The sequence below is a fragment of the Salvia hispanica genome, chromosome 1 (assembly GCF_029641045.1).
Source record: "Salvia hispanica isolate PSC_SH4W2 chromosome 1, Shi_PSC_v1, whole genome shotgun sequence".
NCBI lineage: Eukaryota > Viridiplantae > Streptophyta > Magnoliopsida > Lamiales > Lamiaceae > Salvia > Salvia hispanica.
The window spans coordinates 5,225,036-5,251,650 of NC_142692.1; the positions used below are offsets into that span (position 1 = coordinate 5,225,036).

At 34.1% G+C, this 26,615-nt stretch overlaps 3 protein-coding genes across 4 annotated transcripts; all 3 read left to right on the top strand.

Moving 5' to 3' along the window:
- Positions 1 to 1,346: 1,346 nt before the first annotated feature.
- LOC125224556 (cyclin-U2-2-like) lies at positions 1,347 to 2,205 on the top strand. The gene is made up of 2 exons (XM_048127976.2): positions 1,347 to 1,769; positions 1,868 to 2,205. Exons 1-2 carry the CDS (start codon positions 1,393 to 1,395, stop codon positions 2,133 to 2,135), a joined length of 645 nt encoding a protein of 214 aa, XP_047983933.1. The 5' UTR covers positions 1,347 to 1,392; the 3' UTR covers positions 2,136 to 2,205.
- A 12,078-nt stretch (positions 2,206 to 14,283) lies between these two features.
- LOC125223987 (zinc finger protein ZAT9-like) lies at positions 14,284 to 15,541 on the top strand. The gene has a single exon (XM_048127313.2). It carries the CDS (start codon positions 14,456 to 14,458, stop codon positions 15,389 to 15,391), a length of 936 nt encoding a protein of 311 aa, XP_047983270.1. The 5' UTR covers positions 14,284 to 14,455; the 3' UTR covers positions 15,392 to 15,541.
- A 7,540-nt stretch (positions 15,542 to 23,081) lies between these two features.
- On the top strand, positions 23,082 to 26,602 carry LOC125224565 (uncharacterized). Of its 2 annotated transcripts, none has more exons than XM_048127984.2 (7): positions 23,082 to 23,330; positions 23,751 to 23,866; positions 23,975 to 24,093; positions 24,188 to 24,350; positions 24,438 to 24,658; positions 24,747 to 25,068; positions 25,154 to 26,602. In XM_048127984.2, exons 1-7 carry the CDS (start codon positions 23,172 to 23,174, stop codon positions 26,289 to 26,291), a joined length of 2,238 nt encoding a protein of 745 aa, XP_047983941.1. In that variant the 5' UTR covers positions 23,082 to 23,171; the 3' UTR covers positions 26,292 to 26,602. The 2 variants fall into 2 exon arrangements, with proteins under 2 accessions (XP_047983941.1, XP_088920347.1); XM_089064221.1 differs by lacking the exon at positions 23,082 to 23,330 and adding an exon at positions 23,490 to 23,619.
- The last annotated feature ends 13 nt before the right edge of the window (positions 26,603 to 26,615 follow it).

Here is a 26,615-nt window from a genome sequence, read left to right on the forward strand (position 1 = left end):
ATTAGTCTTAAAAGCTCACTAATTTTTAGAAGCAAACTTTTGTTTACATCTAAATTTACAATGCATCAATATCAATTAAGATTTATTAATTACTATTATATGATTTAAATTGCTAATATCTTTTGCGAAGCTCATTTTGCATCTAAATTGACAATGCATCAAATATTGATGGGTGAAAATTTGGGTATTGCACGTGTAATATTGTACTGCACCTGTTGAAATTAAATTTGACACAAATCTCAAGACATAAGTCTACTTTATTTTAAATGTTCCGTGGACCCAATCTCTGACCTAACACTCTCACTTATTATAATAGTACTATCATTTTCATTTTTTTGCACAAACTCTAACCTTCGACCCACTGTCGGCGGCCCTTAACTATACTTTGTTATTAATATTAGTGCTTAATTAATTAAGCCTACTCAATTATATTCTCCCATGTGAGAGTCAACTTAACTTACATCAATTGTTGGTAGGAGTACATAATTTTATTTTACTACTATTATTTTTTCCATTCACTTGGAAGTTAGAAGACTCACAAGGTTTATGTGTTCTAAAACGAGTTTGTCACTTATAAAGGGAATTGTGATTCATAAAGTGAGAAGAGTACATTTTTGTATTTTATTATGAAATAATTGATTTTTTTCACTCTTTTATTAACCATATAGAAATGCCATCAAATTGCATACCCTCCATCCAAAAATAGGATTATTTCATTTTTATCACTCGTTTTAGGAAAATAATAATAAATAGTTAAAATAAATAGAAAGAAAAGCAAGAGAGAATAATATAGACACATATTACTATCATTTTTAAAAGCAAGTACATATAATTATCTCTTACTTTTATTTCTATCTACTTTAACTATTTATTATTATCATTTTTTTAAAATGAGGGATAAAAATGAAATAATCATATTTTCGTGGACGGAAGGAGTTACTACTATCATTTTTAAAAATTTTAATGTGAAGATCCAAAGTGGTAATATTCTAGCTCGAAAGAGAAAATCTATCATAAATGAATACAACAATTTACAAATCCCCACAACACAGACACAGTACTAATTAATTCACTATACCGTCCCTGGATGCATCTAGATATATTTCATAAATCAATTAAATAGAATAAAACTAGTATAAAATGATGGAGCATTTATTTAAATCAAGAAGCACAGCTGTTGTGTCTGCACAATTAGGAGGCAAAATATCTTACAATTTGATATTCTCCACCCTTTCCACCCACCTTCCAAAATAACCCCATCTCCCAATTAAATCACTGTTTAATTCACAAAAACAAGAAACTACTTGTCCCTTTCCCTATCAAATGTACATATAAATAAACCCCTCTTAACCAAAAACCTCACACATTCATTCCACCACTTAAATTAAAACCATGGCCCTAATATCACCAAGAACATTGAGACATGATCTCTACTCATACTCCTACCAAGAACACTCAAAAACCCCATCAGTCATCTCCGTCCTCGCCTCGTTAATCGAGAGAACCCTAGCCAGGAACGCCAGAGTCAAAACCAAAACCAAAACCAAAACCAGTGTTTTCGATTGCATTGAAACGCCAGACATGACCGTGCAATCCTATCTCGAGAGAATATTCCGTTACACCAAGGCGGGCCCCTCCGTTTACGTGGTGGCCTACATCTACATCGACCGATTGTGCCACCTCCACCCGGACTTCCGCCTCGGCCCTGCCAATGTGCACCGCCTCCTCATCACCACCATCATGCTCGCATCCAAATATGTCGAGGATAAGTAAGTCAATAATCAATCAATCTTCATCAAATTAACCACATTTTTTTGTGAATTATTTTTTTCTAATTAAAACTAAATGGTTGTGTTTTTTTGTGTAGGAATTATAGAAATTCATACTTTGCTAGGGTTGGTGGGTTAACAACGGAGCAAATGAATAAATTGGAGGTTGAATTTCTGTTTATGATGAAGTTCAAAATGCACGTGAATGTGAGTGTTTATGAGAGCTATTGCAGCCATCTAGAGAGAGAAGTGAGCAGCGGAGGAGGCTATCAGATTGAGAGAACTTTGAGGTGTGCGATTGAGATTAAATCTAAGCAGAGATTTAACAGTAAAAATAATGATAATGATCATCGTCTTTTCCTCTGATTTTCATTTTTTTTCTCGATGCCAAAATGTATAGAAATTTATATATATAATGGAAAATCATTTTTTTTTCTGGGCCTTGATTAGTTATAATGTTTAATATCTGACCAAATTGCATATAAAACATGGCTTGGATTTTCGGATCCGATGGGTTTTCTTGTACTATGAAAATTGAATTTTATTTAATTTATTGTACTATAATTTTATAACTATGATTTTTTGGATTTTGGATCGGTTCCTGTCTAGTTATAATTTTTTTAATATCCAGAGTTTGAATTTATTGTCTAAAAGTTCGAATCTTCGGATCGATTCCGATCTGGCAAAAATATATTCCAAAGTTCGAATGAGTGTAGAATTTTAATTCACAAAAATAACGTGGACTTTAGGCAAATCTATAGAATTCTATTGGTTTGTAAAATAATTGCAACTGAAAAAAAACAAATATTATGCTCTTTATACCGACAAAATAGTACTAATAAAAGGTGATTTTCGTGACATGAATGAGTATAATTAGTCCACTATACTCAAGTTATTGTATTTTTTGATATTTCAATTATAGTGATACATTTTAAAAATAAAAAAATAATATTTTTATATTTTATTAAATTTTTAAATTTATTTTCTATCTGTTTAATTGTACTACTACTAAATACTAACACTACATAATTTCTGATATAAAAAAAATGTGTTCTACTTAGAATTGGGGAGTAATTAGGGGTGGCAAAATGGGTAGCGGATAATGAGTAATTCCCATCTCGACCCGCTATCTGCCGGGTATCGGGTACCCGATACCCGACGATAACGGGAAATGGGGCGGGATCGGGTAGTGTATTTTAGAGTTTTGCGGGTAGCGGGTATACCCACTACCCGTTAGTCCCGTTAATACCCGTTATTATTAGTATCAGAGCCATATATCATTTTTAATACTCCATCCATTCCATATTAATAGAGGCGTTTCAAATAGTTAAATTAGAGAAAAAATAAATAGTTAAATAACAATAGCCATATACACATTCATTTTGAAAAATTAAAAATAAATAGTTAGAATGGAGAAAAAATAAAGTAAGAGAGATGATAATGTAGAGAAGAGTATTTATATTATTATTTTTCCAAAATGAGTGAAGAAAATGAAATGTTTCTAAGAGTTCTTTTGTAACATTTTTATATTCCGATGAACATACAATTGAAAACTCATCGGAACTAGCTATAGAGTCCCCTCATTTTTATTCTTAATCTTTTCAAAGTTTACCATCAATATTAATTAAGTAAATTAGGGAACATAGACGATTATTATGGTTTTCAAATTTTTTTATTCGAATTTCGGGTCGGGTACGGGTACCCGCAATGCCGGGTACGGGATACCCGACACGAGTATCGGGTAATCCCGGTATATCACGGGGCGGGTATTGGGACAACCAATTTGGCTAAAATTGGGTACGGGTACCCGACTTGTCGGGTGCGGGTACCCGCGGGTAACCCGTTTCGCCACCCCTAGTAGTAATATAATTGGCCATATATTTAGTTGCGTACGTAAAATATTTTCGTGAAATTTTCCTACATAAAAGTAAGATTCACGTTCATTTAAATCCAGTGTTAAATCAAAATGAGACATTGATTGCTGATTGGGATTCGGGGTATTTGTTAATTGAAAGGTGACCTCAATAATTATGAAAGAAAGAAGTAAAAAAATGAGCTAAAGAAATTTTACAAATAATATTGAAACTATTTCAATTGCACGTTAATTAAATTAATATTTGGATGATCACTTTTATTTTTTATGGATGCACAATCAATATGTTAAGTCTTGAGAAAATGAGAGTGGGGCATTTTGATTATTTAGAGTTCGAATTTATATATATCGTCTAAAAGTTTAAATTTCGAATCGATTCTAATATAGCAAAAATACATTCTAATGCTCACACCTGAATAAATGCGCGTAGAATTTTAATTCACAAGAATAACGTTGATTTCAGGCGAATTATACAACTCATTGGTTTGTAAAATAATTGCGGCGTAAAAACTAAAAAGCAAATTATCATTGCCTTTTGTAGTGACAAATAATAGTGATTAAAGGTTATTCCGTGACATGCATGCTTATACCTTTCCACACTTAAATTAATAGTAGTAATTTTTTTTTCTTTTTGAATATCTAAGATTCGCACTTAATGTGGCATATTTTAAAAAATAAAAACAATATACTCTTTACTCATAAATTATTAGAAATGCACAATAATAACACTACACGATATCTTGTGTCAAAAAAATATTCACCTTTAGACTAAGGAAAGTTCCTTTTAGTAATTTGCCTCATATCATTCCCATCCGTGCTCTTAGTGGGTCCGGACCCATTTTTACTTCTTGTCCCTAGCTAAGAGCACACCACCCACATCCATCCTCTTAGCTAAGGGCAAGCTCAAGGGTCCCACCATTCTATTATTCAATTTGAATAAAAACATTTCAACAATATTAAAATGCATTAAAAATACTCGAAATACTATTACAAATTACAAAAATAATTAAAAATTACATAATTAAAATCCTAAAAATTAAAAACTATATAATTAAAATTTACACAATTAAAATCCTAAAAATTAAAAATTACACAATTAAAATCAATAAAATTAAAAAAACGCACTACTCGTTGCCGAATTTCGCCCAAATGTGATGGACACCTTCTTTTTGTAGCTCGGTGTGGGCTCTTGTATCGCGCATTGTGTGTCTTCTTTCGATCCTCTCGTTCACCGTCGTATGCACACCTCGCCGTGGGGAGACCTCGCGGTTGAGCTTCCGGCTTCATCCTCGTCGTAAAAGTTAGCCGCCATCAGTCCTTCGTCAGCTATAATCATGTTGTGCAAGATAATACACGTGTACATGATGTCGGCGATATTCTTAACGTACCAAAGCCGAGAAGGGGACTTCACAATGTTGAATCGGCCTTGAAGGACACCAAAAGCTCTTTCGACGTCTTTTCGAGCAGACTCTTGACACTGCGCAAAAAGAATCCGTCTTTGCTCTTGTGGATTGCTGAACGACTTCACGAAAGTCGACCACCTTGGGTAGATACCATCGGCGAGATAGTAACCTATGTGGTATGCATTTCCGTTTACGGTGAAGTCGATCGCCGGTGCTACACCATTCAAAACATCATCGAAGAGTGGTGAAGAATATAACACGTTCAAGTCGTTGTTGGATCCGGCAACACCGAAATATGCATGCCAAATCCATAGGCGGTAGTCAGCGACCGCTTCAAGGATAAGCGTTGGGCCGCCACCTTTGTGGCCGCTTAAGTGTTGCTCCCTCCAAGCAGTCGGGCAATTCTTCCACTTCCAATGTATGCAGTCAATGCTGCCTAGCATACCGGGAAAACCGTGGAGTGTTTCGTGAAGACGAAGCAACCTTTGACAATCGTCGGTGGTGGGTGCCCGAAGGAATTTCTCGCCGAAAGCAGAACGAACGCCGTCGCAAAAACTCTTGAGGCATAGGATTCCAGTTGACTCACCGACATGCAAATACTTGTCGAAGAGGTCAGCCGTTTGTCCAGTAGCAAGTTGTCGGATGGCACAAGTACACTTTTGCAACGCTTTGAGACTTTGCCGACCGGTTGCGTCTGCACCTTCTTGAAAGTATTCAACGCGGGTGGACAATGTGTTGACAATACGCATAAACAATCGTTTTGACATGCGAAAACGGCGCCGAAAGTAATCTTCTGGATACCGCGGCTGGTCGAAAAAATAGTCGGCAACGAGCCTTTCATGGGCTCCCTCTCGATCACGAGGGATGTAGCGACGTTTTGCTCTAGTTGGTTGAGGAGGAGGGGCGGGGCGGCAACATAGGCTTCATAGGCAGCACGATATTGTTCATAATATTCTTGTTATTCGCGCTCCGCTTCCGCAATGAGATTGGTGAAATCCATTTTTGAACTTTTTAGAGAGAGTTTGGGTGAGAGAGGAAGATGTAGATGATGTGAAAAGTGGATGATGAATGTGTGTATTTATAGATGATTTTGGGATAAAAAAAATAAAAAAAATCACAAACATCCAAAAAAAAGTCCATAAACGGTTCTATTTTTTGGGAATCTAAAAATATTTTTTTTTTATTTTTTGGTATTATTTTGAATTATTTATGAATTTTAAAAATAAAAAATAAAAAAACGAATTTGCCAACGGCTATGCCGTTGGCCAATCAGGACGTGCCACGTATGGCTGTTCAGCGGCATGGACGTGCTCTTAGCTAAGAGCAGCGCCGTGCCGCTGGCACGGACGAACGAGCTTCAGCGGCGGACGAACGAGCTCTGTCCAGCAGCACGGATGGACAGGGCAATGGACGAGCAACGCTGCGGATGCTCTCATTACCTTTCTACATTAATCCTTTCTTTGACAACTTGCAATCTGACATCTATTTGGACGCACATTCAATATGTTACTTCCTGAGAAAATGATAATACTACTATTTTTATTTAAATTTGTTATTTTTTACAAATTTAACTTTTTGGGTAATGTACTTGCTCATGAGTCCATGACACAGATAAGATGTGCAAGTGTTTGTTTTGCTACTAATTTCTAATCAAGTTAGAGCCTTTCAATAATTGTTTGACATTGGAAAGTTTAATTGTGGTAAAGCATTAACTAATTAGAGAAAACATAACCCTGAACGATAGAAGACAAATCGAGCCGAAAAATAGATTACAAGATAGTATATCTTTAATAAAACAAAATAATAGGAGTAAATTATTACGAGATTGAGGAAATTTTGTTTTTATATTGCTTTGCGAATTCTTAACAACAAATCCAATTATTGAGATGTATGTAAAATAATTAAGATTTGCTTGCAACAAGGAAATCAATTGTCACCCTCAACTCTGTCTCCATCCCATCATGGCATCATATTATTCAATGTTTTAGCACTCTTAATCATTACTACATTCTTTGTTTAATCAACGGACATCTCAGCTTGCCACACTTTGAGTACAATCTAGGAATAAACAATATATTCCCCTAAAATTAGTGTAAACTTCTAAACTTTTGTCTTCTTTCATGTTTGAAATCATATTGTTGTCATGTATGAAACATTCACCAACACTTGAATTAAAAAGTCACATTCATTATGCATATATATACTTACATATTATGTCTGCAGCTAATTAGTTAAGGTTTGCAAGGATAAAGTTGTGTAGAAAACTACTCCATTTGTCCGCGAAAATGAGTCCCAGTTCGCTTTTACCATAAATGGTAATAGGGACTCACATTTCACTAACTCATTTAACTTACATTTTATTTAAAACTAATATATACAAGTGAGACTTATATTCCACTAACTTTTATTTGTTCACTTTTCTTAACATTTCTTAAATCCGTGTCGCCAAGAAATGAGACTCTTAATAGCGGACGGATTGAGTATATGCTACTACGGTGTAGATAGGGTGCATGTGTTGATAATTTTGTCAATTTTTTAAAGCATGTTAACCAACCTGAATTTAGATGGACTGGCTATATATTAATCAACCATTTTTGTGTTGGTTATTGTGGACTTCTTGTAACTTCAGCGTAATTCCACACCACAAGCCCATGGTTTTAATGGACGTTTATTACTGGAGATAAGCCCATTACAAAAGTTATAGAGTTCAATCAAATTTTATAACAAAACTAGTCCAACAATAGTACTAGTACTCCAGTATCATATTTACATCTAAACAAATTTTATTACAGCCTTATAATAGTAGCATATATATAGGGAGAGCATAAAAAAATATTTTGTAAATATTCATGAAAATAACTTAAATACAAAAGGTTATGTGGCAATTTTGCTGTTACGTAGAATAAAAAAACCACAGATAATATAAAGTGTAGAATTTATTTTTGAACAAATCAAAGTTTAGTAAATACCTTGATTCAAATATCATGACTTGACATTACAAAAACTCGCAATTTCGTGACGGAATTATCTGTCACTAATCCGCAAAATTTAGGCACTTAACAAATTTAGTGACAACTTAAGTATCAACATATCCGTCAATACAGAGTTTGTTAGTAAAAAATATTAGTGACGGATCCGTCACTAAAGTTACAATGACGGAAATCAAAGGAGGCTGTCATGGTAAATTCGGATTAGTGACTGACTATTCTGTCATCGATTAGTAACTGATGCTTTTCAATCACTTATCTGTCACTACTTCTTGAAATTTCCACAACTATCACTAATTCCGTCACTAATTTGTGGTTTTTTAGTGTGATAACCATTTATGAAATTAACATATGTTTGTTGTATTGTATCTTAAGTAAGAAATGCAGTAAAAAAATATTGCGGAACTCATAAACAACACTAGCAACAATAACAAGTATTAGCTTAGAACTAACCCTAGCTACTTACTCTCTCCCATAATCATCGACATCGGCCACGATGATTGTGACAAGAAAAATGGCAGCAATCGGAACAACACTAGCAACAATAACAAGAAAATGAATCAGATGGGAACGAACCCTAATTGCTTTAGTCGCATCAAGAGCTACAGAAACTACGACAAAGAGTTTTTATCATGGAAATCCTTCCTTAAGCACAACAACGATTGATCGGGGGAGAAAGCGGGGTTGGTTGATCCTCCTCGCCAGGTGCCTCATGCAGCTAGCGAACGTAGTGGTGGGTCCAGAGCCGGAGGAGTCATGCACCTCCACCAATAAGGAGAAGACATCATGGACTGGGGGCGTGTTTGAATACAAAACATGTTGTATAATTTCCACCTTTGGGTAACCATACAACCAGCCACAAAAAGATAAAGGTTGTTTTGCCGCCAAGCAATACGAACAAGCCAACAAATGATAACTCTATAATCGCTCGTCGAGCGACAAGGAGGAAGGCCAAGGTTCACGGCTGCATCTTCAACTCCGAAAATGCCCTTGGCAAACACAAGCGATGCTACGGATCATCTCCAACTCATTGTTGAGATGCAATTCCAAGTTTACCGTCATCATTTATCATCATAAGCCTCTGAGCGGGGATGCCTTGCAAAATGAAATGTTATCAATTATGAAATTTTTAGGCAAATGAGTATTTAATACAGTATTTTCGAACAAAATAAAATTTGATACAATGCATTTTTGTTTCAGAAATAAACTAAATTATCTTATTAAATATATATATATTTTTTCCTGTGTAGATGTCATAAACTAAATACTACTACTAGTTTTTATATGGCTATGTTATAAGATAAAATATTGGTGATTTCAACTGAATTTTAATTTTCCATTTAATTCGCATTATAGCACACATATATGTAGATGTTATAGAACTTCCAATCTATTTCCTTTTTTTCTATAATATTCTACTCTTATCTTTTATATTCCATGTATTTCTAAATATTTTTTGTTATAAAGTATCCTTACTTCTAGACTCTAGTTCTAGTTACCTAGGGATGTCAATTCAACCCGAAATCCGTGGGCCATCCCGAACAACCCGGTAATATGAGCGAGTTAGGGCTGTAACTTTATTACCTGAATACAAAACGGGCTAAACGGGTTGGCCCTAATGGATTGGCGGATTAAACGGGTTGGCCCGAACGGGTTGCGGGTCGGCCCATCGTTGTGAGTTTTAATTATAAAATACTCCCTCCGTCCACAAACAATAGATCTATTGTTGTTCGGCACGAGTTTTAATGTAGAATTGGTAAAGTAAGAGAGAGGAGAAGAAAAAGTAGGTAAAGTAAGAGAGATAGGGAGAAAAAGTGAGAAAAGTATGAGAGATAAACTTTCCGTTTTTAAAAAGTGATCTATTTTTTGTGGACGTCCCAAAATGGCAAAAGTGATCTATTTTTTTTGGACGGGAGTATTAAATTTTGGGGATTTTTTATATTTTTGAATCCTCAATCTTCATTCTACACAATCATTAGTCTTATTCAATCTTCATTCTACACTTTTCCACTCGATCTCACAATATCAACTTTCAAGTTCCATCTCAACTCATTATTGCACCGTCTCATCATCTGCTACTAGTGTCTTACCACCTCCAAAGCCAATCAAGACAAAAGTAAGAACTAACCTATCAAAATCTTAATATATTTATCATTTTAATAATGATTCATGTAAGATATGATTTTTAATTTTCATAAAGAATTAGTTACGAACAATGCTATAATAATAACACGAACACAAGCTTTAATTTATATTGTAGTTGATCAAGATGAAAGGCTTATTTTCAAGTATTATTGAAGGAAACTATGAAAATTTGAAGGTTTTATATGATTCGAAACTAAAAAGAAAAAAGTATCTAAAATTTAAAATCATTTTATAGAAGAAAATTTTGATACAAGAGATTATTTTCGAAAGTTATTAGGCCCGAATAGCCAGATGGGTTAGCCCAAAACCCGACGGGTTAGGGTTAGGGTTGAAAAATTATGACCCGAAAAATCCATAACCCGAATGGCCCACACTCAAATAGCCCGACGACCCGAGTGGGTTGGCCCGAACCCGAATGGGTTAGCCCGATTGACATCCCTATAGTTACCTACAAAATAGCTTGTATATATTTTACTTTAAAATACAAAAATCAAATTTACATTTATAAGAACGTATGCAACAAATGCCATTCTACCCGTTTAGCCATAATGTGGTATTGAATGAATGCGTTGTGGGTGGATTTAGCGCCACTCCACCACGCGAGAGCTTGCTAGACAACTATTCACCTTAAAATTAATTAGAATTGTAATAGAAAATCAGTATAAAATAAAAATGTGGTGTGCATCATTGGTTAAGGAATGCATGGAGGGTTGGGTTAATTTTATAAATAGTTGTTTATCAAATTATGGTGATTGTATTAAATTAGTTATTAAAGTTTGATTTGTTTCAAAATAAGTTATGGTGATTGTATTAAATTAGTTATTAAAGTTTGATTTGTTTCAAAATAAGTTACGTGTATATTTTATACTACATCTGTCCCTGAAAATTTGATACAGTTTACTATTTCGGTCCGTCCCTGAAAATTTGATACACTTCACTTTTACCATTTTGATAGTGGACTCCATATTCTACTAACTCATTCCTACTCACATTTTATTATAAAACTAATACTTTAAAAGTAGGACCCACATCCCACCAACTTTTTCAACTCACTTTCCATTACATTTCTTAAAACCCGTGTCGGATCAAAGTGTAACAAATTTTGGGGGACTCGGAGGTAGTACTTTATATTACTGATGGTGTAATTAATTTTTTTTATAGATTATTTTACTCTCAATTAAAATGCACAAAACCTTTTCTATTTATCGGCTATATTTGTTGTTTGCGTCAATGTAACAGGCCAGTGAATTGCTAGCCCATTAAAATTAGATGTGTTGGCCCAGTTAAATAACCATTTTTTTAAAAAAAATCTGTAGAAGAGTCAAATGCTCCAATAAAGTTATAGTTAATTATATTTTGGAGTGCACTTTCTGTTTGTATATGTCTATATTTATTTTTCAATGAGGTTTTTTGAATTCAAACCCTACCATGAGTACTGATAAAACTGGATCCATTTACAGTCATGCTCAATGAATTGGGCTCAGAGTAATGGGTCAAAGGTTGATATTGGCCCAATAAGTAACTAATGAAGAACTTATAGTGCATCAAGATAAAAAAAAAAAAAAAAGAAATTATTGAACTTAGTGAATACAAGTTTCCAATAAATGATTTATGTATTGTTTTCTGGTAAATGATTTATGATACTGATCATGATTGATTTTCACGAGAATTCTTTTACAATGCTATCACAATTGTATTTATAACAACTATAAACCATATAAATCAGAGTAGTTGGGCATTAGTATATATCATTCAAAATTAATAAGATTGATCGAGAAGATTAGCAACCAATTGGTATGCTGTGGTAGGTCAATATATTGAATTATGAATATATATATGTTTCCTATGAAGGGCGAACTAGAGAATAAATTGTCAAGATGGATAAATATTGTCAACCAAGATTAATGAGTAGACTATCCACTTCCTCTTCATAGAATTTATGGATACTGCCCAACTGTGGAAATATCTCGTTGACTTATTTTATTTTATCCACGTGTCTGTATATTCCTGTATAATTGAGTCGTATTCTTTTTTAACTATTTAATCATAGTTGAGTTATTTCATGAAAAAATTCAGCATACTTAATCTCGTTACTTTTTTTTTCATATCTAAATTATTTTAATACATATTTTATTTTCACACCATTTAACCCACTAAACATTTATTCATTAATTCTAGTATAATAGAGACGAATTGAAGTTGGAATCTAATCCCCACTTCAAATATGCATTACTGCGTGGGTTAGGTTAATATACTCAATAGCCATTAGAAATTGTAATGAATAGTTGACCCTTAAAATAGAAAGACATTATTATGAAAATTTTCTTATAAATACTTAATGACAACATACATTTCCACAGGTTTGGATACCTCTCATGAAGAGAGATAACTGTAATTCAATATTAAAAAAAAAAAATCAACTTTGTATAGATTGAAATACAGATATATATGCTGCCATTTTAATTTTTTAGTAGCTTTAGTCATTTTGTTAATTTATTAATATAATGATTAGTCTTAGGTGTTAAATACGAGCCTAAGAGAATTTATTATAAACTGTAAGGATGGGAATATTTATTAATTTAAAATAAGAGAAAGATAATTAAACAACCAATCACGATGATTTGGAATATCCAACAAGGAGCACAGTAATTAATTAGATAAAATATGCTACGATTTATTTTATAATAACTTCTTCCTTAAAAAGAAAAGAGCAAAAGTCATTTGTTTAAAGCAGTGTGTCACTAAAATCTTGAGGAATATGTTCGCAAAAGGAACCTTCATGAATTTTGACAATTTGTATCCACTATCCAGTTTATCACGCTGCTGATCCACACTTTCACAAGCATTAAATTTTACTTATTATTTTTAATTTTGTTTAACATAAATTAAAATGGTAGATTTTCCTACAAATCTCATCTTTATTTCTCACAATATTACAGAAATAAAACAAATTAAAAGCCCTTTGCGGGCTATTTTTTCTCTAGGAGTACTCTTTTGTTATTTGAAATTCAAATCCTATTGGGCTACAAATTACAACCCATCAAAATATTTCAATGCAAGTATTAACTTTACCACAAAACTATCATATTGTTTTAAGTATACTAAAAGTAATTTCGATGAAAACTAGGCATGGAAGCGTAATTAAGAACCTAATTAACTAAGCACATGGTGTGACTGAAGATTTTACACTACTAAATTCAAGCCCCCACCTCTCAATTAAAAATGCCATAAATTTACCCTCGGAAAAAAAAATCATGTAAATATATTATGTAAATTCAACATAATAAGATTCATAAATATAAATCATGTAACTGAAAAATAATTAATTATATTAAAAAACTCGGAGTGATGTGATCTATTTATCTCTAATTAGGTCCACCATTTTCCCTAACAAAAAGGCAATTACTTTCCTACAAAGCTCCGTTCTCAAAGGATTATTTCCACACCCTCTCCCACCAGTAATTTCAACCTCAACGATCCAAAAATAAAGCCAAATCGCCTCTAAATAAGAGCAACTATTCATTGCCACAAATTTCCCTAATATTAATTAATTATTCGATTAAATGCGTAATCCTACTTTTGGCCAAGTGGGCATGCCAAAACTAAATGCACTTAATTTTTGCCCCTCCCACACCCACTCAAATCGTGACACATCTAATTTTAGGCTAATCACAATGAAATTCTAATAAAGTCAAGTTTTTCACTACAAAATAAAAATAAAAATATTAAATATTAGAAACAGAACGAGATGCTCTTTATGTTCGTGCGTTGAGTCAACTATCATTATTTCTGGAAAAAGCTAAAAAATTTCAGGCAGTTTGCTTGACTTGCATAAAAGCAAATTATATTAAATTAAATACCATCGTAACCTCCATCGAGTTCCGAGAATGCCCTCGTAAGTTCCGAAAAATCAAGGGCACTTAAGGAAAAAAGTAAATAAAGATGGATTTAGGGGAATTTAATGCAAAGGTTACATGTTTGTGAAATGAAAATCCTCTTTTTATTAGAGTTTTGGGTTTGTAATTAATTGTGCTTGCCGTTTCAAATAAAAATATACTGTAATATTTATTTCTATAATTTTGCTTTATATTTAGTCACAGAGATATTTGAGGTGTATATATTCCCTGGGTGGAAGAATGCTTGTCACCTACTCTTTTTAGCTTCCACACTCTCTGTACTTGAAATTTCACAGAGCAAAAGCAAAACTATCCCAACTCCATTAACACACACAAACACGCTCACTGCGTGACAGAAGAATTCCATCGGAATTCTTCTGTGATGGATAAGAGGCACAGATGCAAGCTCTGTTACAGAAGCTTCGCGAACGGGAGAGCCCTAGGCGGCCACATGAGATCTCACATGATGAAGTTTTACGCAGAGGGGAAGGATTTGGAGCAGGAGAGTGGGGAAATCGAGCATGATTTTCAATCGTCGTCGTCTCCGTCGACTCCGTCTTCGTCTTCGGCTTCCTCCGATGAGGAGAGCGAGGAAGGGCTAATGTCGAGCTACGTGCTGAGAGATAAGCGTAAAAACGCCGCAATCGCGGCGGATCGTGGCGATTTCGCGGTGGTGGACGGCGAGAGCGAGACGGAGTCGTCGAAAATCTGGAGGAGGTCGAAGCGCGTGAGGGAATCGAGAGCGTCTGATTTCGATTTGGAGCAGTCGTCGCCGTTGAGCTCGATCTCCGATACGACGCCGGAGGAGCACGTCGCGCACTGCCTGATGATGCTTTCTAGAGACACGTGGCGGCAGAGGATTGGCAGGGGATACGAAGGAGACGAGGAGGAGGAATCGAAGAAAATGGCGATGAAGAGTAAAATCAGAGGGAGATACAGGTGCGAGGAATGCAACAAGCTGTTCCGATCCTATCAGGCGCTCGGCGGCCACAGAGCCAGCCACAAAAAAATCAAATCCGCCGCCACCGCACCGCCGCCGCCGCCGGAGAAGAGCGGCGGGGTTAAGATACACCAGTGCCCCTTCTGCGACAGGATTTTCTCGTCGGGGCAGGCACTTGGCGGCCACAAGCGATCGCACTTCATCGGCGCGGCGGCGATTTCGACGAATCGCAGCTCGATTGAGAAGAACTCGTCGAGAATTTCTCAAGTTTTGAGCATAGATCTGAATCTCCCGGCGCCGGCCGACGATGAGGAAGGAAGCCAAATCGCGATTTCGGCGGTTTCTGATGCGGAATTCGTTTGCAACGTAAAGCAATGACGGTTGAATTTCGAGGTAAAAAGAAATTAAAGTTGCGAGGAAAAAAAAAGGAAAGGAAGTTTTGATTTTTTGTTGTTACAGTATTTAATTGCATTTGAATATGACTGTTTGCATTAATACAGAAATCTCATAAGTTTTGATTCTCATTTATTTGGGGTTATGTTTACTTTCACTGTTTATGCCTAACATAATTCTGCGTTTTGATAAATAGGGATTTAATGTTTTATCAATTATTTATGTTTGAATATAGAAACTGGAAATTTGAGGACAGAAAAAGCAAAGTTTTGGGGTTTCTTCTGTCATGGCCTCAGTCTATGGTATACTGTTAGGTTGCAGTAATTAATGCTGAAAAAATAATTTGTTTCGAATCAAATGACAATTGAACTTTGGAATGATGTGAATTACCATGTCCGCCGGTTCATACACCTTTCTGACCACCACAACGAGCTATTGGCTTGAAACCCCGGGACATATCCATATTTGTACGTTGTATAGCAGGCAAGATTGTACGCTCACTTTCGCCGCATTTGACACGACATTCATGAACAAGCTTCCTATCATGTAATACTGATAGGGAGTTATTCCCTTCCTCATCGCCGGTCAAATGGTACACACGTTCCAATGTCTCAAACTGTTACAATGAATGTGCATAGTTAATGTCCTAAATATATACAACGATAAAATAATTATATAAAACGATACTTACAACTCTCATTGATGATGAGGTCCCACTGTTCATCCCCACATCTGGGCGTCTACTTGGCTGAGTGATGTATAGTAAGACGCCCAGATGTGGGGATGAACAGTGAGACCTCATCATCAATGAGAGCTGTAAGTATCGTTTTATATAATTATTTTATCGTTGTATATATTTATGACATTAACTATGCACATTCATTGTAACAATTTGAGACATTGGGACGTGTGTACCATTTGACGGGAGATGCGGAAGAGAATAACTCTCTATTAGTATTACATAATATTAGGAAGCTTGTTCATGAATGTTGTGTCGAATGCGGCGAGAGTGTGTGTACAGTCTTGCCTGCTATACAACGTACATATGTGGATATGTCTCGGGGTTTCAAGCCAATAGCTCTACGTGTTGGTCAGAAAGGTGTCTGAAGTGGCGAACATGGTAATTCACGTTATTCCAATCAATAATCTCTTTGCTAAACTTGGGAAAGGAATGAAAATTGTGTGGTTTATCTTTTAGTAAGGGGATTATGCTCTCTTAAATTAAATTGGAAGGATGAATAATGATTACCACATATATATGTAGATGTAGTGACTCAAATTCTCTACATACTACTACTTAGATGGAATTACGAACTATTTTTCGTTTCAAAGACGGGATTATCAATTATGTTTCATTTCAAAAAATTAACATGGGGTATTACCTTGATAGGATTATCAACTATGTTTCGTTGGTTGGGCATGACTAAAGTATCTAGTTCATGCATGCCTAGTGAGAAAAGTTATCCCAAGTATGGAGGGTTATTGAACTTAACAATTTTAGTTTCAGTGCAAGTGGTCTAGGAATAGCTTAGTAGAATCATTTTAGTTAAAGCTAAGGTTATGTGTCGATTTGATTTCACTATTATGGATATTATGGACTTTAAACAGTTACCTCAAAATCTTACAAAGTGTGAAATTCATACTATTATAAAATTTATAATTAAAATGTTACGTCACTTCGTCAACAAAGTCCTTTACAAGAATAAATACGTTGTTTACTAAACGGACATAAAATACTCCATATACTATACATATCCCAAGTGTATGGTTTATAAACAAATCTTAAGAATGTAACTATTTTTTATTTCAATTTTTTTCATAAGAAATTGAGAGAGAAGAAATGGTTGGAAAATAGTAAAATACTACCAACACCCAATTATATAATGATTTGGATTTTGGAATGAAAATGAGGGGATAATCATCAAATTTGTCAAAATTCAAATTCAAATATTAAAAAAACCATGAACGTTGTTACAAACATGCAACCAAACACCGTCTTATTTCAATGCCATACTGATTTATGAATATAGGTCGAATATATCAGTGAGTAAAGAGTAATATTTGCACTATATCTTTGTGCATATACATATATATATACACAACATGTCACACTTAGCTTGTGGTTTAAAAAATGTTCTTCACCCTTTTAGATTGCTCGCTTTTCCGCTAAAGAGATATGAGCAAAAAGAAAGTGTACGCAAAGTAGCCAATAAGAGTAATTTGGAGAATATACCATTTCTCTTTTCCTTCCTACCAAGTGTGTCAACTATGTGCCTTTTTTATAAGATATAACAATATTCTTGAAATTAAACAATCATTTCAACTTTTTTCCACTTAAATAAAAATAGTTATTATGGAAATCAAGAGTTCGAATTTCGTCAATACCTTCTAAGAAAGGATTAGTATGTATAGTTCAATAAGATGTTTGTTTGCTTGGTAGTATATTTGCTTTATTAGGATTGCGTTTTCTAGTTAGTTGTTGTTTTATTTTACTACTTTTTTTGTTGTTTTTGGGTTTTTGGTCATGGGGACTTTGTTATTATAAACATAATGAGTGAATTTACTGATTGATGATTTAGTTGTTTGAGACTTTGTTATTATAAAAAAATAAATAAATTTGTTAATTGATGATTTATTACTACTATTATTATTGTTCTTGTGTCATTTATAACCTTGAACATCAAAATGAAACATTTTTAAAAGTTGAAACCAAATCAAAACTTCCTATTTTTTCTTTTTGGGCGTAAGATATAAATTTGCTCATATATAGTCAACGAGTATAGAAAGGGTTGGAATAATTATCCACAGACCACAAATTAAATGACAAAACCTATACTAGTAGTATTATTTTTTCATCTAAGAATTTTCAAACCATGACTTGAGGTCGTCAAGGAGAGATTTTTGGTGTCACAAGTAGTTGTGAGGCATGACTTATCTCGACAAGCCAAAGAATGAGTCATAACAATTTTGGCCTATTTTCACATTCTAACTTCTTTTATTCAAGAATTATAGTTTGGCCTAGTCAACAAAACAATATGTGAAGTTGTGAACTATACTTTATTAAAGAACTGTACTATGGCCTAAAACACATTTTTTAACTACATTTTTCTAAACTGCATTATGAACTAATAAGTACTTCCTCCGTCTATAAAAAGTATGAACTATTTTCTTGTTAGTCTGTCCTTGAAAAATGAACTTTCTAATTTTGAAAACTCATTTCTCTCTAATGAGATGAGACTGATTCTCCACTGACAATACTTTAAAAACTTTTTCTTTCTGTTTCTCTCTTACTTTTCCAATTATACATGAAAACCAGTGCCGAACCAAATATTCATACTTTTTAGTATTCTCTATGTCCCATAATAGATATCACACTTTCATTTTTAGTTTATCCCACAAAAGATGTCACATTTCCTTTTTTTGGAAAAAGTTCTCTCTCACATTAATATAAATACTACTCCCTCCGTCCCGGATAATTCGTCTCACTTAGACCGGGCACGGGTTTTAAGAAATGTAATCAAAAGTTAGTTGAAAAGGTTAGTGGAATGTGGATCCTACTTTTATATATTAGTTTTATAATAAAGGGTGAACTACATAAATGGTACCTGATCTTTCACTTTCGCACATAAATGGTACCTGATCTTTATTTTATATCGTTTTTAGTACCTAGTGACAAAAATAACCCTAGGTACCAAACATGTGATTTTTTTGTTATGGAGGATATTTTTGGAAATTTCAATTAAATAGTACCAAACATGAAATTATTTTTTCTTCCTTTCTTATTTCTTTTGTTTTTCTTCTTTAGTTTCTTCTTCTTCTTCTTTTTTCCTTATTTTCTTCTTTCTTTTTAGTATTTTTTCTTCCTTTCTTCGTTCTTTTTTTCTCTTTATTTTATGTTTTTTCTTCCTTCTTTTTGCTTTTATCTTCTTTTTCTTCATTTTTTTTAGTTTTTTATACATACATCTAATTGCATGAATAATATAAATCAAGAACAAATTATCTAATTAAATTAATTATTTAAAGTAATCAAATCAATTGAATGTTTTTTATTAAATTACTTTATACTCATTTTAAGGTTGAAACACCTAACTAAAAATATTCAACTCTTTATATTATTATGAATACAATTCACTATTATTATTATTATTATTATTATTATTATTATTATTATTATTATTATATAATATTATATGATTAATAATTTATATAATTATACTATAATTATTTATTAATTACTACTAGTTTTTAGTATTATAACAATAATAATATTATAAATATAATTGTAACTATAATTATAATTAACTATATCTGAATGATATTAAAAAATAAATTAATTATTAATTTATAACATCAAAATAATAATATTAATATTGATTAATAATAATAGTATAAAGAGTGAGGATAATGAAAGAAGATATTATAATATCACTATTGGTACTAATTTTATGTATGCCCAAAATATCATCTATGACATAAATGGGAATATGTATTTGTTTAGAGGGCATTTTAGGAAGAAAATTGCAACAAGTACCAAACATGTGATTAATAGGTACCAAAAATGATATAAAATAAAGATCAGGTACCATTTACGTGCGAAAGTGAAAAATCAAGTACCATTTATATAGTTCACTCTATAATAAATTGTGAGTAAGAATGAGTTAGTGGAATATGAGATCTACTACCAAAAATGGTAAAAAGTGAAATGGGACAAATTATGTGGGATGGACCGAAATGAAAAAATGAGACAAATTATCCGAAACAAAGAGAGTACTATTTTCTCTCACCACTCAAAACACAAAACAATATTTCCTAAATTTGTGCCATTACCCAAATGTGCCATTATACATTAAGACATATGGCCCTAGTCTAACAACCACATTTCCTTCGGTCAGCCTTCTAAAATTCTATATTTTCACATTATTCTATACATTAAAAATGGTTAGCCCCATTTGCACTTGGTGCAAAAGCATTTATATTGAAATGTAAAAATGATCAACCAATCGTATTAATTGGGCAATCTATTTTAAGTCCATTGATAGTGGCATCACCATCACTATGGATGATTTTTAGGGCTTTTTCTTATAGAGTTGTATGACTTTTTCATGTTTCTTTTGGACCAAATGTAGGTTCTTTTATTTATGATATGGAAAGTTTTATAGCTAGTGTAATTTGTCATTAAAATTTATGTGCAAGAATTATTCATTATCGTGTGATGTGGTTTCCAAATTCCAATTCCATTCACTCAAAGGTCGGTCAAGTTGCATCCATCAAATTAGTACTACAAGTCAAATAAGTTCTCTTATTTATTCTTTAAAATTTGTATCTCATGTTTTTCCAATTTATGCTCCCCACCACCCATTTTATATGTAAATTATTGCACAAAATTTACTAGTATTGACCAGCCTGCAGAAGTAGTAAGTAGAATTATGATTTTAAGTATTATTTAAAAATGGGTATAGCTACACTTATTTAGAGTTGAATTATCTTGTGTAAAAATACAATTAAACACACAATTATTGCTTACATAAACCATCATGAAATCACACCTAACGAATAAAGTAATCTATCGCCAATCGATATATTCTCACATAATTAAATTCACTTCGCCTCCAAATTTACCAAATTATTTCATAATTTGGAGAACATTTTTAGTGAAAGAATAACATTTCGAAGTTATAATAAAGTATTTGGTCAAAATTACAATTTACTTATTTACTCACACTATCACTCTTTTCTTTACTATCTTAGGAGTATATATAGTTGACTTTTAATTATTTCAAATTGCAACTTTCTTGTTATTTGCTTTCAGAAAAGATTAATTAATTATTATTATTTCATTTATTTTTAGACATAGCACTGAAAAAGTGAAACGTTACAACAACAATTTACCTAATCTCCATGCTAATTTAATATAGGAGTAATAACCAAATTTATTTAGGTGAGGTTAGTTGACTAGCAGCATTCATGCCTCACACCATCACTTTTTCAGCATGCTCAAAACTCTATATTATTAATTCACAAACATGGAAAAAAACAACTCCTAAAAAGCATCCAAAATATGCATTTCTGGTATCCTGAAACTATATACTCCCTCCGTCCCATAAAAATTGAGACAAAACTTTTGGGCACGAAAATTAAAAATTTATATTAAATAAATATGAGAGATGAAAAAAGTAGGAAAGATAAGAGAGAGTAAAGTAAATGATGGAATAAAATAAAAGTGATTAGATGTTTTGTCTTTAGTTAAAAAAGGAAATGACTCAACTTTGTTGGTACGGACTAAAAAGAAATACGACTCAACTTTTATGGGACGGAGGGAGTATAATTAACCCAAGATTTTGCCTCTGGTCTTGTCTGCTGGTGGTATAGTAGTGTTCTTTTGGAGTTCTTATTGTTCTTGCATTTTGTTTGTCGTCGTAAATTGAATAATTAACAATATAGAACGACAATATCCAACCAATGTGTTACAAAAGTTCTTAGTCGATTTTGAATTAATGACATTTGATGAACGCTCATGTCTTAACTAAAAATTTACGCTAAAGGTTGTATAAATACGCCAATTCACTGCAAATCAAAAGATAGAGACGATACTGAATCATTTTATGAATCGAGTCTAATTTATAGTAATTTGTAATAAGACAAAATTAAGAGTCTTGATTAACAATGGTCTCGTTCTAGTGAAACACAGTACCTCTTTACTGGCCTATTGGTTGAAGTAGAAACATTTTACCGACTAAGTTATATTTAATCAACTCAATCTCTATTGACCTAAATGCAATTAAACTACATCAAACTAACACATTATTTCCACACCCATATATCATAATCGATCATCCGACACCTCATTTATCTTGCACCCTCCATATAGTTTTGTCTCTTTTTCTTTCCCAATTTGGGCAATCTTCAAAAATTATATTTATTGCATCCTATGTATGCTTTTGATGCAAGATCTAGTTGCAAGTAGTCAACATTCCCTTTGATTTACGCCACATTAACCATGATTTAGTGTCATGCCTGCTTCAACTAAGCAGCCATTGATCATATATGTAACGCCAATTTAATTATACCTATTTTATCTTACTATTTCTCTAGCAAAACTATATACTATACCAAATTAAATGCAAATCTCATTTTTAGTGTAAAATATAGTACCACGTGACCCGGCGTTGCTGCTAGCTGTGACTTGGAATTTTTGAAATTTCTGATCGGATTAGAATTTTTATAATTTGGACTTCGGTTCAATTTGGGTTGGTTTTGCAAAACTGAAAAATCTGAAAGTCCAAATTATATTTAATTACAATAGAATTTATTTTAGTAATATCTAATCCATTTTTTAAAAATATTAATAAACTAGTATATAATAATTAAAATTCATATTTTGGAGCTTTTTGGTTATTTTGGTTTGGTTCCAATTTAGATTTTTAGATTTACATTTTTTTTTATATTTCAGAGTAATTCGAATTTATATTATCACAAATTAAAATTTCGGATTAGTTCCAATCGGGCCCATTACCCACCTTTTTGTAGAGTGATTTATTAAAGAAAATGGACATACCAATTAGGCCCGGCCCATTTAATTAGAGCCCAAACCAACACCCACATTAGTTAATTAGGAGTCGCATATAGCCGTTACACTACCAACTATTTGAAAAAAGTGGAAGAGCTTAAATCATTTTTGTAAACAAATTCGAAACGACCGTTAAGTTTTCATTCATCATCTTCATGATAAAAACGCTCTGTTTTTAGCCTTACTCAGATTTCTTTAATGGCGAAGGATTTCTTGTTCACCGACGAGGAAATGGCGGTCGACGAAGGCCTCGGCTACCCGAAAGCCTTCGCCAAGCTCTGTCGAGATCGGAGTGTCGGCCCGTTCTGCAATGGCCCGCCCTACACCTTCACTCCTTATGCTTTGACTCAGCAAGAGGTAATCTTTTTAATTCAATTTATCGAATGATTCAACTCGAAGAAATATGTTGTTCTTGGCGAGAAATTCTGCACATTCTATCAAGTTTTTGTTTGATTTGTATTTTGTCGGTTTGGATTGTTGATTTGCGACACGAATTTATGAGTAATTTGGAATGATAACATGGTTTCGCTAGGGAATTGAAATTTCGTGGTTGGTGGATTTGGGGGTGAAAATTGGTTAGGGCTTTTCGATTAGTAGCTATTTTTCAAATCCAAGAAAAATAGAAAGAGTTGGAGCTTTGAACTCTGTAAGTTGGAAATTTTCTACCACTGTATGGATTTTAAATATACTACTCTTGAACTTCTGATTTTAAGTGGAAATTTGTGCTTTTACAAGTGCATATTTTGAAACAATCTTTTGTTTGATATGGGGATTCAGGATGCTAGAGCAAAGGAATTGGATGAGATGTTTCCATTGACTGATCCGGAAGTAAAGCCTACGACGAAGCCAAAGATCTTCTTGAATCTCCTATGGAAACAGCTAAACCATCTCGGGTACTGATGCAATGCATTTGTATATCATGCATTCATTTTACAAATATTCTCAAAGCACATAATTTAGATCGTTTTCATGTTACTTATAAACTACTCTAAAACCTTCAGCAATGCTGGTTTCGACCCAGAAATGATTCGTGTGGATCCATATGGCAATGTTCTGTACTTCCATGCTGATGCTTCTTCCCCTCTCTCATGGGATATTGATCATTGGTTTCCTTGCCCAAGTAACTCCTACTTATCTCTAAGCCTTTTTTTTATTATAGAATTAGGATCATTTGCAAGTAAGGATTTTTAAAATTGGCATCTGTTGAAATGTAGGAGGAGGATTGACTGTTCCAAGCAATCTCAGAATCTTGCAATGGCAGGTGTGTAGAACAAAGCATAACAAACTAGAATTTCTGATGCCTTGGTGGGATTTGCAAGTAGGCATATCAATTAACCAGTTCTTGTCCATCTTTGCCTCGTCTAACTCAGATTTCAGGTTCGTACTATCTGATCAGTAGTAGTGACGTTATCAAAATCCGGTGATGATACATATTAGGCTTTTCTCATTGTTTCTGTGTTTCAGGCGCAGGGCGTTTTCTTGGTTGTTTTATGAAGGCGAAAGCGAAGAACTGAATGCTTCACAGGCAGTTATTTCCCACATTTTCCCCCAGCATTTCTTGGAATCAGAAGGTAGATTAGGTCTGGCTCCAGCTGCAGTTGTTCAGACACGACGAGAGTCTCTTGATGACCCGGTGAAATCACTGGATCACAACAGAAGGCCTAGATCCAACACTCCTATAGTAGGTTAGTAGCAAATGAGCAATAAGCTCCACCTCCTCTTCTTAGTTAGTATATTTGTGTGTGTTGTCTTAGTGTTTCTGCTTGATTGCAGCATCTGTGAAGAGAGGCCAACTGCTTTCAAAAGAGAATGAATGTGCGCTAATGGAAATCAACCCATATCAAGCCATTGTCATGGCGAGAGATTCCCTAAAACAGAGAGAGGAAGCATCAAAAATGCAAGCAGAAATACACAGATTAGACAATGAAGCATGTGAGTTGCAGCAGAAGACCGAGGAGGATAAACTTTCTATTCAAGAGCTGGAGTTGGTTCTGGTCAAGAAAAGGAGGCGGGCAGAAAAGTGTCAAAGGCTAGCAGAGTCGCAGTCTTCCTACAGGGTAATGCTGGAGAAGATGATCAGAGATGCCATGCACCAGTAAGACTGTTCAAAACCAAAATCTGTATCAACGAGGAAGCTTTAACCCAACATCTTTAACTGGACTTATTTGTATATTTTGCAGAAGCGTTGTCTATAAAGAGCAAGTGAGGTTGAATCAAGCAGCAGCAAGTGCTCTCATGGCTAGACTCGAAGCTCAGAAAGCAATATGTGATTCTGCTGAGAGAGAGCTTCATGTGAAGCATAGACAGAGAGATGAGCTCGAGAAACAGATCAGACCTGAGAGGGAACAGGCAAGGAAGAGATCAAGAATGGATGATACACTTGTTGAAGCGGATGCCGACGACAAGATTACTCTGTGTTTGCCAGAAAATGAGCTAAATATTCAGCAAGAAATAGAAGAGAATGAAGCTTTATGTGCAGAAACTGTAATAAACACTCTTCTTGTTTGTTTGCCTGACATCAAATCCTCTGCTCATTCACACAAGGAACTGAGGAAGTTATTGGAGGAGGAGAGACCTTCGACGGAAAGTCCACTGCCAAATGAGGGATGGGAGGTGGAAGCATTCAATGGTGAGAAGGAGGCTACTAAAATTAGAGTCTTGAAGCCTGATGCAGATAAAACTAGAGAAGATGTTGCTGGAGAGAATGAGTACATAGTTGAGGAAAGGCTTGAAAAGCTGGAGACAGGAGATGAAGGGAAGGTATACAATATTCAGTTCCCATTTCCCTGTGAAACGGAGGAGGACGAAGAAAGCAGAATACGGCGTGGGAAGGGGAATATAGAGAAATGGATGCAGTTTCTGCTTGAAAACACACAGGAGGATGCCGAGGTAAAGACGCAAACTTCTGGTGGAAAAGAAACATCAAGGACAGATGAAGTAATCGAGAAGATCAACAAGATATATCCCCACACCGATATTAAAGATTCAATGCCTCAGAAAACACAGTGCACAGTTGCATCGGATATAAGTGACGAGTACTCAGAAGGCGATAAAGAGAATGACAAATGTATGGCAAATAGCAACACTCCCTTCAAGGACCCTCCTTACAGAGCTGTGCCACAGAAAATAACAGCAAAGGAATCGGCTTCACCTGATGAGAAAATTAGGAGAGAGAAAATCAAGAAGGAGCGGGGACTTGCAAAGTCAGAGAGTACCCGGGCATTTCGCCGCATACCATCTTCTCCCTCTCTTTTATTGGAAGGCATGAAAAAAAGAGTGGACTGCATAGTAAGGAGAAAAAGCTTCACAAAATCATGAAATTGTCAGTGCTTGATGATAATGATGGAGATGCGAGAGAGCCTTGGAGCCAGAAAAAGCTTCATGAAATCATCCATCAAAACGATCAAGGAAGCAGTGGTGAGGATTTAGGTTGTGTATGTAGTTAGGTTATATGTGTGTTATTTGTTGAGATGCAAACTCTCGTAACAAAATAATTGGTGTGATACTTTTTCATTTTTTTTTCCTTTTTTGATTGGGTTGATGTTTATCATATTGGTCAGTGGAAATATACGTACTATGTAATAACAGCTTGTTGTTTGATTTGTTTTATTCAATTTGTACCTGTAGTATATTCAGAGTAGT